This window comes from Pristiophorus japonicus, unplaced genomic scaffold (assembly GCF_044704955.1).
Source record: "Pristiophorus japonicus isolate sPriJap1 unplaced genomic scaffold, sPriJap1.hap1 HAP1_SCAFFOLD_228, whole genome shotgun sequence".
Classification (NCBI taxonomy): domain Eukaryota; kingdom Metazoa; phylum Chordata; class Chondrichthyes; family Pristiophoridae; genus Pristiophorus; species Pristiophorus japonicus.
The window spans coordinates 365,122-381,379 of NW_027251994.1; the positions used below are offsets into that span (position 1 = coordinate 365,122).

The 16,258-nt window shown below is 50.7% G+C and overlaps 1 protein-coding gene across 2 annotated transcripts in view; it reads left to right on the top strand.

Annotated features, from left to right (window-relative positions):
• Positions 1-5,024, top strand: part of gapdhs (glyceraldehyde-3-phosphate dehydrogenase, spermatogenic) — a 31,632-nt gene extending 26,608 nt beyond the window's left edge. For both annotated transcript variants that reach the window (XM_070871230.1, XM_070871231.1), the window contains exons 9-11: positions 2,057-2,219; positions 2,697-2,794; positions 4,604-5,024. In XM_070871230.1, the coding sequence (XP_070727331.1) occupies positions 2,057-2,219; positions 2,697-2,794; positions 4,604-4,676 (334 nt within the window). In that variant the 3' untranslated portion in view covers positions 4,677-5,024. The remainder of the gene's footprint in view (positions 1-2,056; positions 2,220-2,696; positions 2,795-4,603) is intronic.
• The last annotated feature ends 11,234 nt before the right edge of the window (positions 5,025-16,258 follow it).

Here is a 16,258-nt window from a genome sequence, read left to right on the forward strand (position 1 = left end):
CTGAGCCCCCACAGCCCTCTGGGGCAGAGAATTCCACAGATTCACCACCCTCTGAGTGAAGAAAGTCCTCCTCATCTCAGTCCTCAATGGCCGACCCCTTATCCTGAGACTGTGTGACCCCTGGTTCTAGACTCCCCACCCCGGGGGGGGAAACACCCTCCCTGTATCTACCCTGTCAAGCCCCCTCACAATCTGGTGTGTTTCAATGGGATCCCCTCTCATTCTTCTAAACTCCAGAGAATATCGGCCCAGTCTGCTCAATCTCTCCTCATAGGACAATCCCCCCATCCCGGGAATCAGTCTGGTGAACCTTCGCTGCACTCTCTATGGCAAGTATATCCTTCCTTGGGTCAGGAGACCAGAACTGTACACAATACTCCAGGTGTGGTCTCACCAAGGCCCTGTATAACTGCAGTAAGACATCCTTGCTCCTATACTGAAACCCTCTTGCAATGAAGGCCAACATATAAAGAAACAGAGAAATTTACAGCACAGAAGGAGGCCATTCCGGCCCATCGTGTCCGCCCCGGCCGACACAGAGACACACGGCCCTCGGTCAGTAGCCCTGAAGGTTACATATAAACCTATGAACAATGACGGAAAGGCAAAGAGCACCCGGCCCAACCAGTCCGCCCCACACAACTGTGACCCCCCCCTTATACTGAATCATTCTACACTCCACCCCAACCGGAGTAATGTGACCCCCTGGGAGAGGCAAAACCCAATAAAAACCCAGACCCATTTAGGGAGAAAAAATCTGGGAAAATTCCTCTCCGACCCGTCCAGGCGATCGACACTAGTCCAGGAGATCCCCCCTGGCCGTATTCGATCCCCTGCAGTACTTACCGTGATATCTGCTCCGTCCAACAAAAGGCCATCCAGTCTAATCCCAATTACCAGCTCTAGGTCTGTAACCCTGCAGGTTACTGCACTTTAAGTGCCCATCCAACCATCTCTTAAAAGTGGTGAGGGTTTCTGCATCCACCACTCTTCCAGGCAGCGAGTTCCAGATCCCCACAACCCTCTGCGTAAAGAAGCTCCCCTCAAATCCCCTCTAAACCTTCCACCAACCACCTTAAAACTATGCCCCCTCGTAATAGCCCCCTCCACCAAATGAAATAGACCCTCACTATCCACTATGTCCAGGCCCCTCAATCCCATTTGCTTTTCCAATCACTTGCTGTACCTGAGGTTAACGTTCAGTGATTGGTGAACAAGGTCACCCAGCTCCCACCGAACACCAACATTTCACACTCAACGTTTAAAAATACTTTGCTTTTCTATTTTTCCGACCGATGTGGGTAACTTCTAAACTCCAGAGAATAGCGGCTTAGTCTACTCCAGTATTGTAGGTACAGCAAGTGATCAGGGAGGCCAATGGTCTCTTGGCCTTTATTGCAAAGGGGATGGAGTATAAAAGCAGGGAAGTCTTGCTCCAGTTATACAGGGTATTGGTGAGGCCACACCTGGAGTACTGCGTGCAGTTTTGGTTTCCATATTTACGAAAGGATATACTTGCTTTGGAGGCAGTTCAGAGAAGGTTCACTCGGTTGATTCCGGGGATGAGGGGGGTTGACTTATGAGGAAAGGTTGAGGAGGTTGGGCCTCTACTCATTGGAATTCAGAAGGATGAGAGGTGATCTTATCGAAACGTATCAGATTATGAGGGGGCTCGACAAGGTGGATGCAGTGAGGATGTTTCCACTGATGGGGGAGACTAGAACTAGGGGGCATGGACTTAGAATAAGGGGCCGCCCATTTAAAACTGAGATGAGGAGGAATTTCTTCTCTGAGGGTTGTAAATCTGTGGAATTCTCTGCCTCAGAGAGCTGTGGAAGCCGGGACATTGAATATATTTAAGACAGAGATAGACAGTTTCTTAACCGATAAGGGGATAAGGGGGCGGGTAGGGAAGTGGAGCTGAGTCCATGATGGGATCAGCCATGGTCGTATTAAATGGCGGAGCAGGCTCGAGGGGCCGAATGGCCCACTCCTGCTCCTGTTATGTTCTTATCTCTCTCTCCCACGCTAACTCTCCCTCCTTTCCTACCCTCAGGAAGTTGACCGGGATGGCTTTCCGTGTTCCCGTGGCCGATGTGTCCGTAGTTGATCTGACCTGCCGTCTCGCCAAACCTGCATCGTACGCTGAGATCAAAGAGGCCATGAAGAAAGCGTCTGAGGGACCACTGAAGGGAATTCTGGGATACACGGACCATCAGGTAGGTGCGAGGGGGCGATCGGTCCCGTGTGGCCTCGATTTCCAGGGGGACGGGGTCAAGGAGACATCACACTGGCTGCTGGAATCTCATGGGGCGGTACTGAGGGAGCTCGGTACTGAGGGAGGGGCGGTACTGAGGGAGCTCGGTACTGAGGGAGTGTCGGAGGGGCGGTACTGAGGGAGTGTCGGAGGGGCGGTACTGAGGGAGTGTCGGAGGGGCGGTACTGAGGGAGCTCGGTACTGAGGGAGGGGCGGTACTGAGGGAGTGTCGGAGGGGCGGTACTGAGGGAGTGTCGGAGGGGCGGTACTGAGGGAGTGTCGGAGGGGCGGTACTGAGGGATCTCGGTACTGAGGGAGCTCGGTACTGAGGGAGTGTCGGAGGGGCGGTACTGAGGGAGTGTCGGTACTGAGTGGGTGTAGGGTGCTGTTGAAATGGGAGTTGTTCTGATTCACCCAGTCTCAATATATTTCATTTCAGGTGGTGTCCAGTGATTTTATCGGAGATACTCATTCCTCCATCTTTGATGCTGGTGCTGGTATTTCACTCAATGACAACTTCGTGAAGCTGATATCTTGGTGAGTGTTGTACAGTCAGCTATACCTCTACTCAATCGGGTCATTGATCTGTGCACAGTTCTGATCTCCATATACCTGGGTTAGACCACACTGGGAGCACTGTGCACAGTTCTGGTCTCCATATACCTGGGTTAGACCACACTGGGAGCACTGTGCACAGTTCTGGTCTCCATATACCTGGGTTAGACCACACTGGGAGCACTGTGCACAGTTCTGGTCTCCATATACCTGGGTTAGACCACACTGGGAGCACTGTGCACAGTTCTGGTCTCCATATACCTGGGTTAGACCACACTGGGAACACTGTGCACAGTTCTGGTCTCCATATACCTGGGTTAGACCACACTTGGAGCACCGTGCACAGTTCTGGTCTCCATATACCTGGGTTAGACCACACTTGGAGCATTGTGCACAGTTCTGGTCTCCATATAACTAGAGAAGAGAAGGGTGAGGGGTGAGCTGATGGAGGTGTGTAGATTATGAAAGGGTTTGATAGGGTAGACGTAGAGATGATCCCACTTGTGGGGGAGACCAGAACTAGGGGCCATCAATATACGACAGTCACTAATAAATCCAATGGGGAATTCAGGAGAAACTTCTTTACCCAGAGACGGGTGAGAATGTGGGACTCGCTCCCACAGGGAGGGGTCAAGGCGAGGAGCAGAGATACATTTAAGGGGAAGCTGGACAAACACATGAGGGAGAAAGGAATAGAAGGATCTGGTGATGGGGTGAAATGGAGAGGGGAGGGAGGGAGGGAGGGGGCTGGTGTGGAGCTTTGAGGAAAGGTTGAGGAGGTTGGGCCTCTACTCATTGGAATTCAGAAGAATGAGAGGTGATCTTATCGAAACGTATCAGATTATGAGGGGGCTCGACAAGGTGGATGCAGAGAGGATGTTTCCACTGATGGGGGAGACTAGAACTAGGGGGCATGGTCTTAGAATAAGGGGCCGCCCATTTAAAACTGAGATGAGGAGGAATTTCTTCTCTGAGGGTTGTAAGTCTCTGGAATTCGCTGCCTCAGAGAGCTGTGGAAGCCGGGACATTGAATATATTTAAGACAGAGATAGACAGTTTCTTAACCGATAAGGGAATAAGGGGACGGGCAGGGAAGTGGAGCTGAGTCCATGATGGGATCAGCCATGATCGTATTAAATGGCAGAGCAGGCTCGAGGGGCTGAATGGGCTTCCTCCTGTTCCTGTGTAACAGGCTCGAGGGGCTGAATGGGCCGCCTCCTGTTCCTGTGTGACAGGCTTGAGGGACTGAATGGGCCTCCTCCTGTTCCTGTGTGACAGGCTCGAGGGACTGAATGGGCCTCCTCCTGTTCCTGTGTGACAGGCTCGAGGGACTGAATGGGCCTCCTCCTGTTCCTGTGTGACAGGCTCGAGGGACTGAATGGGCCTCCTCCTGTTCCTGTGTAACAGGCTCGAGGGACTGAATGGGCCTCCTCCTGTTCCTGTGTGACAGGCTCGAGGGACTGAATGGGCCTCCTCCTGTTCCTGTGTAACAGGCTCGAGGGACTGAATGGGCCTCCTCCTGTTCCTGTGTGACAGGCTCGAGGGACTGAATGGGCCTCCTCCTGTTCCTGTGTAACAGGCTCGAGGGGCTGAATGGGCCGCCTCCTGTTCCTGTGTGACAGGCTCGAGGGACTGAATGGGCCTCCTCCTGTTCCTGTGTAACAGGCTCGAGGGACTGAATGGGCCTCCTCCTGTTCCTGTGTGACAGGCTCGAGGGACTGAATGGGCCTCCTGTTCCATTTTGTGATCACCTTGCTGACTGACCTGGTTTCTCCTCTGTTCCCTCCTCAGGTACGATAACGAGTTTGCCTACAGCAATCGTGTGGCTGATCTGTTGATCTTCATGTTTAATAAGGAGAATTGAGGGGAAGGGAGGATTTGTGGAGTGGCGAGGGTGGACATACCCTGGGGTGGAGGGAGCGAATGGGGGGGTTTCGAGTGCACAGGACACTCACCGATCACTTCTGGCTGATGTGAGTGTGTGTGTAGCGTTCGATTTACAAACAGCCAGTTGGATGTGGAGTCAGTCACCTCCGATTTTAAACACTTCAACCTGTCACCATTCCAGTTCCCGTGTCGTTCTGTCTGTGTGTTTCGAGCATGTTAGTCAACGGTAATCCAGTCCCAAGCACTGTTCCTCGATCATTCCTGCGTTAGTCGATTGTGTGTTCCAAGCAAAAATAAAACCTGGCCATGAATTCATCGCTCGCTCTCGTTCCGCGTCTGTCTTCAGTTGAGTTTCATGGCTTTATTCTGAGTTACTGCACTGTCGGAGGGGCAGTACTGAGGGAGAGCCGCACTGTCGGAGGGGCAGTACTGAGGGAGTGCCACACTGTCGGAGGGGCGGTACTGAGGGAGAGCCGCACTGTCGGAGGGGCAGTACTGAGGGAGCGCTGCACTGTCGGAGGGGCCGTACTGAGGGAGTGTGGGACTGTCGGAGGGGCAGTACTGGGGGAGTGCCGGAGGGGCAGTACTGAGGGAGGAGGGAGTGCCGCACTGTCGGAGGGGCAGTACTGAGGGAGCGTCGCACTGTCTGAGGGGCAGTACTGAGGGAGTGCCGCACTGTCGGAAGGGCAGTACTGAGGGAGTGTCGCACTGTCGGAGGGGCAGTACTGAGGGAGTGCCGCACTGTCGGAAGGGCAGTACTGAGGGAGCGCCGCACTGTCGGAGGGGCGGTACTGAGGGAGTGCCGCACTGTCGGAGGGGCAGTACTGAGGGAGCCCCGCACTGTCGGAGGGGCAGTACTGAGGGAGTGCCGCACTGTCGGAGGGGCAGTACTGAGGGAGTGTCGCACTGTCGGAGGGGCAGTACTGAGGGATTGTGGGACATGACGTCTGTCGGTTGCGATGTATAGGATCCCACGGCCACTATTTCGAAGAGCAGGTGTGTTCTGCAGCAGACAATTTGCGCACAGCAAGCTCCCACAAACAGCGATGTGATAATGACCCAGAGCCTGTGTTATGTTGGTTGAGGGGGAAATAGAGGCTCGCCCCAGACCCTCTGACCCCCGCAGTCACGTACCCAATAAACCCTGGTCCCCTGCCCTGATTGGCTGAGCAGCCAATGCTGACCTGAGTATTCAGCGCCATCTGCTGGTGACCCAGTGCGATTGCTGTTCCTGTGCACCAATCAGACGGGCACGGTGCAGATTTAATAGGCCTCCCCCACGGCCAATATCGCCCCCTGGCAGTGTGTTCAAGTATTGCACCTTTACCCGCTGTGTGCTGTATGTGAACAGGAGCCGATACTGAGGCACTCGGGATCGCTCGCACGCGCTCTCTGGGGCTGCAGCTGTTCGGCCAATCGCAAGGAGGGGGCCTGGAGTCACCTGTAGGTCGGGTTGTTTGAGCTGCGAGCGGGGGGCTGTCTCTCAGGCTGTTTCTCCGCCGACGATTCTCGCGTTTCGCAGCTTCCCGGGCCGACGGTGTGACTTCCATCCCGGGGGGGAACCCTGGGGTCGCGGGGGGGGGAACCCCGGGGTCGCGGGGGGGGGGAAATCCCGGGGTCGCGGGGGGGGGAATCCCGGGGTCGCGGGGGGGGGAATCCCGGGGTCGCGGGGGGGGGAATCCCGGGGTCGCGGGGGGGAATCCCGGGGTCGCGGGGGGGAATCCCGGGGTCGCGGGGGGGAATCCCGGGGTCGCTGGGGGGGGTGTCCGAGACCTGCCAATGTTTGCGTGCCGGGTTTGCTGCTCTCTGACCTTGCGTGTGGGAGCAGGGCCAGACTGGGTAATGGGGGGGGGGGGGAAGGGTGGGTGTTGGGAGTGATCTGACCGGGACTCCCCCCCCCCCCCCACGAGGGGAAACCTCCCCTTTGCCCTGTCCAGCTCCCCGCCTCTGTACACTACGCCTCTGTCTTCTGGAGCCCAGCATCCTGTAACTTATACTGAATGTTGTACGGCGATACAATACTGTCACCAACGTTGCAGCAACCATTTGGTTATATGAATGTAAAGCTCGCTGATATAAGTCACTTACAAATGGGTTTAAAATGGAGAACGGAGAACGAGCCAAGCTTGCTGGTGAATTAACCTTTTATAAGTAACCAACGATGCGTTGAACCTGAGCATAGACTGATAGATGATGGAAACACATTCGATACAGAACAACATTTGCAGGACACAGAGTTAAGCTGTTCGGGGAACAGAGGTTATCGGATACATTGGTCATTTTGTCTCGAGTTCTTGGGAGAGGATAAGAGTCAGCACCCTGGGAAACAAAGATTAATTAACACGTCAAGAGTGGGGATAAACGGGTCCTTTTCAGAATGGCAGGCAGTGACTAGTGGGGTACCACAGGGCTCAGTGCTGGGACCCCAGCTATTTACAATATACATTAATGATTTTAGATGAAGGAATTGAATGTAATATCTCCAAGTTTGCAGATGACACTAAGCTGGGTGGCGGTGTGAGCTGTGAGGAGGATGCTAAGAGGCTGCAGGGTGACTTGGACAGGTTAGGTGAGTGGGCAAATACATGGTAGATGCAGTATAATGTGGATAAATGTGATGTTATCCACTTTGGGGACAAAAACAGGAAGGCAAAATATTATCTGAATGGTGACAGATTAGTAAATGGGGAGGTGCAACGAGACCTGGGTGTCATGGTACATCAGTCATTGAAAGTTGGCATGCAGGTACAGCAGGCGGTGAAGAAGGCAAATGGTATGTTGGCCTTCATAGCGAGAATATTTGAGTATAGGAGCAGGGAGGTCTTACTGCAGTTGTACAGGGCCTTGGTGAGGCCTCACCTGGAATATTGTGTTCAGTTTTGGTCTCCTAATCTGAGGAAGGACGTTCTTGCTATTGAGGGAGTGCAGCGAAGGTTCACCAGACTGATTCCCAGGATGGCAGGACTGACATGAGGAGAGACTGGATCGACTGGGCTTATATTCACTGGAATTTAGAAGAATGAGAGGGGGATCTCATAGAAACATGTAAAATTCTGACGGGATTGGACAAGTTAGATGCAGGAAGAATGTTCCCGATGTTGGGGAAGTCCAGAACCCGGGGTCACAGTCTAAGGATAAGGGGTAAGCCATTTAGGACCGAGATGAGGAGAAACTTCTTCACTCAGAGAATTGTGAACCTGTGGAATTCTCTACCACAGAAAGTTGTTGAGGCCAGTTTGTTAGATATATTCAAAAGGGAGTTAGATATGGCCCTTATGGCTAAAGGGATCAAGGGGTATGGAGAGAAAGCAGGAATGGGGTACTAAGGGAATGATCAGCCATGATCATATTGAATGGTGGTGCAGGCTCGAGGGGCTGAATGGCCTACTCCTGCACCTATTTTCTATGTTTCTATGAACTGAGGCTAAGTTGACAGTACTGAGCAAACACATTCTGGGAGGGTGATATGTGATGGGAGATGGACAAGTTGGGAGGACCAATCAGAGCCAGTCTGATACGGGTCAACGAATCAATGTAACTTTGCTGACAGCAGTCGGCCAATCGGTGGTTCTGTAGGAGGGTCACACACCGCGGCAAAATGTGTAACTGTTGATGTAAAATCTCTGTTTTTAGAAGGTTCATCCGTGAACACTTCCCCTACATGCTTGAATAAAAACCTGTTGAACCGAGGTTTCGTCGGAGTGATCCCGTGGTCGCAAACGAGAGGTCAAAGGGCGGGTATCGCCTCCTTATATCAGGGAGTCCCCCTCAAGGAAGCGAAACCTTTTTACCCCAACACTGAACCTTTATTGAACAAGATATACGCACACCAGAGCTGACCCGCCCACACTGAGACAGTGGGCTGTACTGACCCCGGGGAGCAAGGCAGACAAGCCGGATCACAGCCAGGAGCAAGTGCGGCATCATCTCGAACGGATTGTCCCTTTGCCAATAAAGGTGATGATGTTGCCAGCCACGGCCTCTCACACAGGGGCGGAGTTTTATCAACACACAACGTCCCAGCGAATCATCACTTCCCCTCCGTGTGACTTCACACCAGCTCAGGACAGGAAGTAACTCACAAAACAGGAACTCACAAAGAGGGAAAGTGTAGGGCCAAGGGATTGGTTTCATGGGTTTTGTGCTAAAGCATTCGTAGCGACAAATCGCCATTAACAAAAGGTCTAACAATCACACCACCGAGTTCACCCACTGGGCTCACAACTGCATACCTCATCATGGATAACCCAGGCATCAGAAATAGGAGCAGGAGTCGGCCATTCGGCCCCTCGAGCCTGCTCCGCCATTTAATACCATCATGGCTGATCCGATCATGGACTCAGCTCCACTTCCCTGCCCGCCCCCTTATCCCCTTATCGGTTAAGAAACTGTCTATCTCTGTCTTAAATATATTCAATGTCCCGGCTTCCACAGCTCTCTGGGGCAGTGAATTCCACAGATTTACAACCCTCTGAGAGAAGAAATTCCTCCTCATCTCAGTTTTAAATGGGCGGCCCCTTATTCTAAGACCATGCCCCCTAGTTCTAGTCTCCCCCATCAGTGGAAACATCCTCTCTGCATCCACCTTGTCAAGCCCCCTCATAATCTGATACGTTTCGATAAGATCACCTCTCATTCTTCTAAATTCCAATGAGTAGAGGCCCAACCTACTCAACCTTTCCTCATAAGTCAACCCCCTCAACTCCGGAATCACCCGAGTGAACCTTCTCTGAACTGCCTCCAAAGCAAGTATATCCTTTCGTAAATATGGAAACCAAAACTGCACGCAGTACTCCAGGTGTGGCCTCACCAATACCCTGTATAACTGTTGCAAGACTTCCCTGCTTTTATACTCCATCCCCTTTGCAATAAAGGCCAAGATACCATTGGCCTTCCTGATCACTTGCTGTACCTGCATACTAACCTTTTGTGTTTCATGCACAAGTACCCCCAGGTCCCGCACTTTGCTATCTTAACATAGAAACATAGAAAATAGGTGCAGGTGTAGGCCATTCAGCCCTTCAAGCCTGCACCGCCATTCAATATGATCATGGCTGATCATTCTCTCAGTACCCCTTTCCTGCTTTCTCTCCATACCCCCTGATCCCTTTAGCTGTAAGGGCCACATCTAACTCCCTTTTGAATATATCCAACGAACTGGCCTCAACAACTTTCTGTGGTAGAGAATTCCACAGGTTCACAATTCTCTCAGTGAAGAAGTTTCTGCTCATCTCGGTCCTAAATGGCTTACCCCTTATCCTTCGACTGTGACCCCTGGTTCTGGACTTCCCCAACATCGGGAACATTCTTCCTGCATCTAACCTGTCCCGTCCCGTCAGAATTTTATATGTTTCAATGAGATCCCCTCTCATTCTTCTAAACTCCAGTCAATATAAGCCCAGTTGATCCAGTCTCTCCTCATATGTCAGTCCAGCCATCCCGGGAATCAGTCTGGTGAACCTTCGCTGCACTCCCTCAATAGCAAGAATGTCCTTCCTCAGATTAGGAGACCAAAACTGAACACAATATTCCAGGTGAGGCCTCACCAAGGCCCTGTACAACTGCAGTAAGACCTCCCTGCTCCTATACTCAAATCCTCTCGCTATGAAGGCCAACGTACCATTTGCCTTCTTCACCGCCTGCTGTACCTGCATGCCAACTTTCAATGACTGATGTACCATGACACCCAGGTCTCGTTGCACCTCTCCTTTTCCTAATCTGCCGCCCTTCAGATAGTATTCTGCCTTCCTGTTTTTGCCCCCAAAGTGGATAACATCACATTTATCCACATTATACTGCATCTGCCATGCATTTGCCCACTCACCTAACCTGTCCAATCACTCTGCAGCCTCTTAGCATCCTCCTCACAGCTCACACCGCCACCCAGCTTAGTGTCATCTGCAAACTTGGAGATATTACATTCAATTCCTTCATCCAAATCATTAATGTATATTGTAAATAGCTGGGGTCCCAGCACTGAGCCCTGCGGCACTCCACTAGTCACTGCCTGCCATTTACTGAAAAGGACCCGTTTATCCCGACTCTCTGCTTCCTGTCTGCCAACCAGTTCTCTATCCACGTCAGTACATTACCCCCAATACCATGTGCTTTGATTTTGCACACCAATCTCTTGTGTGGGACCTTGTCAAAAGCCCTTTGAAAGTCCAAATACACCACATCCACTGGTTCTCCCTTGTCCACTCTGCTAGTTACATCCTCAAAAAATTCCAGAAGATTTGTCAAGCATGATTTCCCTTTCATAAATCCATGCTGACTTGGACCGATCCTGTCACTGCTTTCCAAATGCACTGCTATTTCATCTTTAATAATTGATTCCAACATTTTCCCCACTACTGATGTCAGGCTAACCGGTCTATAATTACCCGTTTTCTCTCTCTCTCCTTTTTTAAAAAGTGGTGTTACATTAGCTACCCTCCAGTCCATAGGAACTGATCCAGAGTCGATAGACTGTTGGAAAATGATCACCAATGCATCCACTATTTCAAGGGCAACTTCCTTAAGTACTCTGGGATGCAGACTCTCAGGCCCTGGGGATTTATCGGCCTTCAATCCCGTCAATTTCCCTAACACAATTTCCTGCCTAATAAGGATTTCCTTCAGTTCCTCATTCTCACTAGACCCTCGGTCCCCTAGTATTTCTGGAAGGTTATTTGTGTCTTTCTTCGTGAAGACAGAACCAAAGTATTTGTTCAACTGGTCTGCCATTTCTTTGTTTCCCATTATAAATTCACCTGATTCTGACTGCACGGGACCTATGTTTGTCTTCATAATCCTTTTTCTCTTCACATATCTATAGAAGCTTTTGCAGTCAGTTTTTATGTTCCCGGCAAGTTTCTTCTCATACTCTATTTTCCACCTTTTAATTAAACCCTTTGTCCTCCTCTGCTGAATTCTATATTTCTCCCAGTCCTGAGGTTTGCTGCTTTTTCTGGCCACTTTATATGCCTCTTCCTTGGATTTAACACTATCCCTAATTTCCCTTGTTAGCCACGGTTGAGCCACCTTCCCCGTTTTATTTTTACTCCACACAGGGATGTACAATTGTTGAAGTTCATCCATGTGATCGTTAAATGTTTGCCATTGCCTATCCACCGTCAACCCTTTAAATATCACTCGCCGGTCTATTCTAGCCAATTCACGTCTCATACCATCGAAGTTACCTTTCCTTAAGTTCAGGAAAGGTAACTTTCTCCATTGAAATAATAACTTGCTCTTTGATTTTTTTCTGCCAAAGTGCATGACCTCACACTTTCCAACATTATACTCCATCTGACAAATTTTTGCCCACTCACTTACCAGTTCATCCACTAGGCTCACAACTGCATACCTCATCGTGGCTAACCCAGGCATCAGAATTAGGAGCAGGAGTCGGCCATTCGGCCCCTCGAGCCTGCTCCACCAGCCAATGAGATCGCGGCTGATCTTCGACCTCAACTCCACTTTCCCGCCCGATCCCTCGATTCCCTTAATATCCAAAAATCTCTCGATCTCGGCCTTGAATATACTCAACGACTGAGCCCCCACAGCCCTCTGGGGCAGAGAATTCCACAGATTCACCACCCTCTGAGTGAAGGAATTCCTCCTCATCTCAGTCCTCAATGGCCGACCCCTTATCCTGAGACTGTGAGCCCTGGTTCTAGACTCCCCAGCCCCGGGGGGAAACACCTTCCCTGTATCTACCCTGTCAAGCCCCCTCAGAATTGTGTATGTTTCAATGAGGTCACCTCTCATTCTTCTAATCTCTGGAGAATATCGGCCCAGTCTGCTCAATCTCTCCTCATAGGACAATCCCCCCATCCCGGGAATCAGTCTGGTGAACCTTCGCTGCACTCCCTCTGTGGCAAGTATATCCTTCCTTAGGTAAAGAGACCGACACTGTGCACCATACTCCAGGTGTGGTCTCACCAGGGCCCGATATAATTGCAGTAAATTTGATTGACAGGAATTATTAAAAGACGCTTTGTGCTGGGTTCAGAGGCCTGTTGCTAGATTAGCCCAGGTGGGGGCTCGGGGCAGTGGTCTTCAGAACATTGAGTACACCACGTGTACAGAGCGTGCACGTACTTAGCGAGAAGGATCGGTTTGTGGATCCAGGACAGAGGGTTGCGGTTTACAGTGACCTGGAGAAGCTGCGATAAATCTCCTCAGAGCAGAGAAGGTTGAGGGGGAGATTTCAACCCAAAGACTTGGATTTATATAGCGCCTTTCACGTCCACCGGACGTATAAGAGTGCTTTACAGCCAATGAAGTATTTTTGGAGTGTAGTCACTGTTGTAATGTGGGAAACGCCAATTTGCGCACAGCAAGCTCCCACACACAGCGAAGTAGTAATGGCCCGGATCATCTGTTTTAGTGGTGTTGATTGAGGTATAAATATTGGCCCCAGGACACCGGGGAGAACTCTCAGGTAGATAAGGTGGTTCAGAAGGCATACGGAATTCTTGTCTTTATTAGGCGAGGCATGGAATACAAGAGCAGGGAGGTTATGCTTGAACTGTATAAAACACTGGTTAGGCCACACTGGAGTATTGCGTGCAGTTCTGGTCACCACATTACAGGAAGGATGTGATTGCACTGGAGAGGGTACAGAGGAGATTTACCAGGATGTTGCACTGGAGAGGGGACAGAGGAGATTTACCAGGATGTTGCACTGGAGAGGGTACAGAGGAGATTTACCAGGATGTTGCACTGGAGAGGGGACAGAGGAGATTTACCAGGATGTTGCACTAGAGAGGGTGCAGAGGAGATTTACCAGGATGTTGCACTGGAGAGGGTACAGAGGAGATTTACCAGGATGTTGCACTGGAGAGGGTACAGAGGAGATTTACCAGGATGTTGCACTGGAGAGGGTACAGAGGAGATTTACCAGGATATTGCATGGAGAGGGTACAGAGGAGATTTACTATGATGTTGCACTGCAGAGGGTACAGAGGAGATTTACCAGGATGTCGCACTGGAGAGGGTACAGAGGAGATTTACCAGGATGTTCCACTGCAGAGGGTATGTGGAGATTTACCAGGATGTTGCACGAGAGAGGGTACAGAGTAGATTGACCAAGATGTTGCACTGGAGAGGGTACAGAGGAGAGTTACCAGGATGTTGCCCTGGAGAAGATACCGAGATTTACCAGGATGTTGCACTGGAGAGGGTACAGAGGAGATTTACCAGGATGTTGCACTAGAGAGGGTACAGAGGTGATTTACCAGGATGTTGCACTGGAGAGAGTACAGAGGAGATTTACCAGGATGTTGCACTGGAGAGGGTACAGAGGAGATATACCAGGATGTTGCACTGGAGAGGGTACAGAAGAGATGTATCAGGATGTAGCACTGGAGAGGGTACAGAGATTTACCAGGATGTTGCACTGGAGAGAGTACAGAGGAGATTTACCAGGATGTTGCACTATAGAGAGTACAGAGGAGATATACCAGGATGTTGCACTGGAGAGGGTACAGAGGAGATTTACCAGGATGTTCCACTGGAGAGGGTACAGAGGAGATTTACCAGGATGTTGCACTGGAGAGGGTACAGAGGAGATTTACCAGGATGTTGCACTAGAGAGGGTACAGAGGAGATTTACCAGGATGTTGAACGAGAGAGGGTACAGAGGAGATTTACCAGGATGTTGCACTGGAGAGGGTGCTGAGGAGATATACCAGGATGTTGCACTGGAGAGGGTATAGAGGAGATTTACCAGGATGTTGCACTAGAGAGGGTACAGAGGAGATTTACCAGGATGTTGCACTAGAGAGGGTACAGAGGAGATTTACCAGGATGTTGAACGAGAGAGGGTACAGAGGAGATTTACCAGGATGTTGCACTGGAGAGGGTACAGAGGACATTTACCAGGATGTTGCACTAGAGAGGGTACAGAGGAGATTTACCAGGATGTTGAACTGGAGAGGGTACAGAAGAGATGTATCAGGATGTTGCACTGGAGAGGGTACAGAGGAGATTTACCAGGATGTTGCACTGGAGAGAGTACAGAGGAGATTTACCAGGATGTTGCACTAGAGAGAGTACAGAGGAGATATACCAGGATGTTGCACTGGAGAGGGTACAGACGAGAATTACCAGGATGTTGCACTGGAGAGGCTACAGAGGAGATTTATCAGGATGTTGCACTGGAGAGGGTACAGAGGAGATTTACCAGGATGTTGCACTGGAGAGGCTACAGAGGAGATTTACCAGGATGTTGCACTGGAGAGGGTACAGAGGAGATTTACCAGGATGTTGCACTAGAGAGGGTGCAGAGGAGATTTACCAGGATGTTGCACTGGAGAGGCTACAGAGGAGATTTACCAGGATGTTGCCCTGGAGAAGATACCGAGATTTACCAGGATGTTGCACTGGAGAGGTTACAGAGGAGATTTACCAGGATGTTGCACTGGAGAGGGTACAGAGGAGATTTACCTGGATGTTGCACTGGAGAGGGTACAGAGGAGATTTACCAGGATGTTGCACTAGAGAGGGTACACAGGAGATTTACCAGGATGTTGCACGAGAGAGGGTACAGAGGGGATTTACCAGGATGTTGCACTGGAGAGGGTGCTGAGGAGATATACCAGGATGTTGCACTGGAGAGGGTACAGAGGAGAATTACCAGGATGTTCCACTGGAGAGGGTACAGAGGAGATTTACCAGGATGTTGCCCTGGAGAAGATACCGAGATTTACCAGGATGTTGCACTGGAGAGGTTACAGAGGAGATTTACCAGGATGTTGCACTAGAGAGGGTACAGAGGAGATTTACCAGGATGTTGCACGAGAGAGGGTACAGAGGTGATTTACCAGGATGTTGCACTGGAGAGGGTGCAGAGGAGAATTACCAGGATGTTGCACTAGAGAGGGTACAGAGGAGATTTACCAGGATGTTGAACTGGAGAGGGTACAGAAGAGATGTATCAGGATGTTGCACTGGAGAGGGTACAGAGATTTACCAGGATGTTGCACTGGAGAGAGGACAGAGGAGATATACCAGGATGTTGCACTGGAGAGGGTACAGAGGAGATTTACCAGGATGTTCCACTGCAGAGGGTATAGAGGAGATTTACCAGGATGTTGCACTGGAGAGGGTACAGAGGAGATTTACCAGGATGTTGCACTAGTGAGGGTACAGAGGAGATTTACCAGGATGTTGCACTGGAGAGGGTACAGAGGAGATTTACCAGGATGTTCCACTGCAGAGGGTATAGAGGAGATTTACCAGGATGTTGCACTAGTGAGGGTACAGAGGAGATTTACCAGGATGTTGCACTGGAGAGGGTACAGAGGAGATTTACCAGGATGTTGCACTGGAGAGGGTACAGAGGAGATTTACCAGGATGTTGCACTGGAGAGGGTACAGAGGAGATTTACCAGGATGTTGCACTGGTGAGGGTAGAGAGGGGATTTCCGAGGATGTTGCACTGGAGAGGGTACAGAGGAGATTTATCAGGATGTTGCACTGGAGAGGGTACAGAGGACATTTATCAGGATGTTGCACTGGAGAGAGTGCAGAGGAGATTTACCAGGATGTTGCACTGGAGAGGGTACAGAG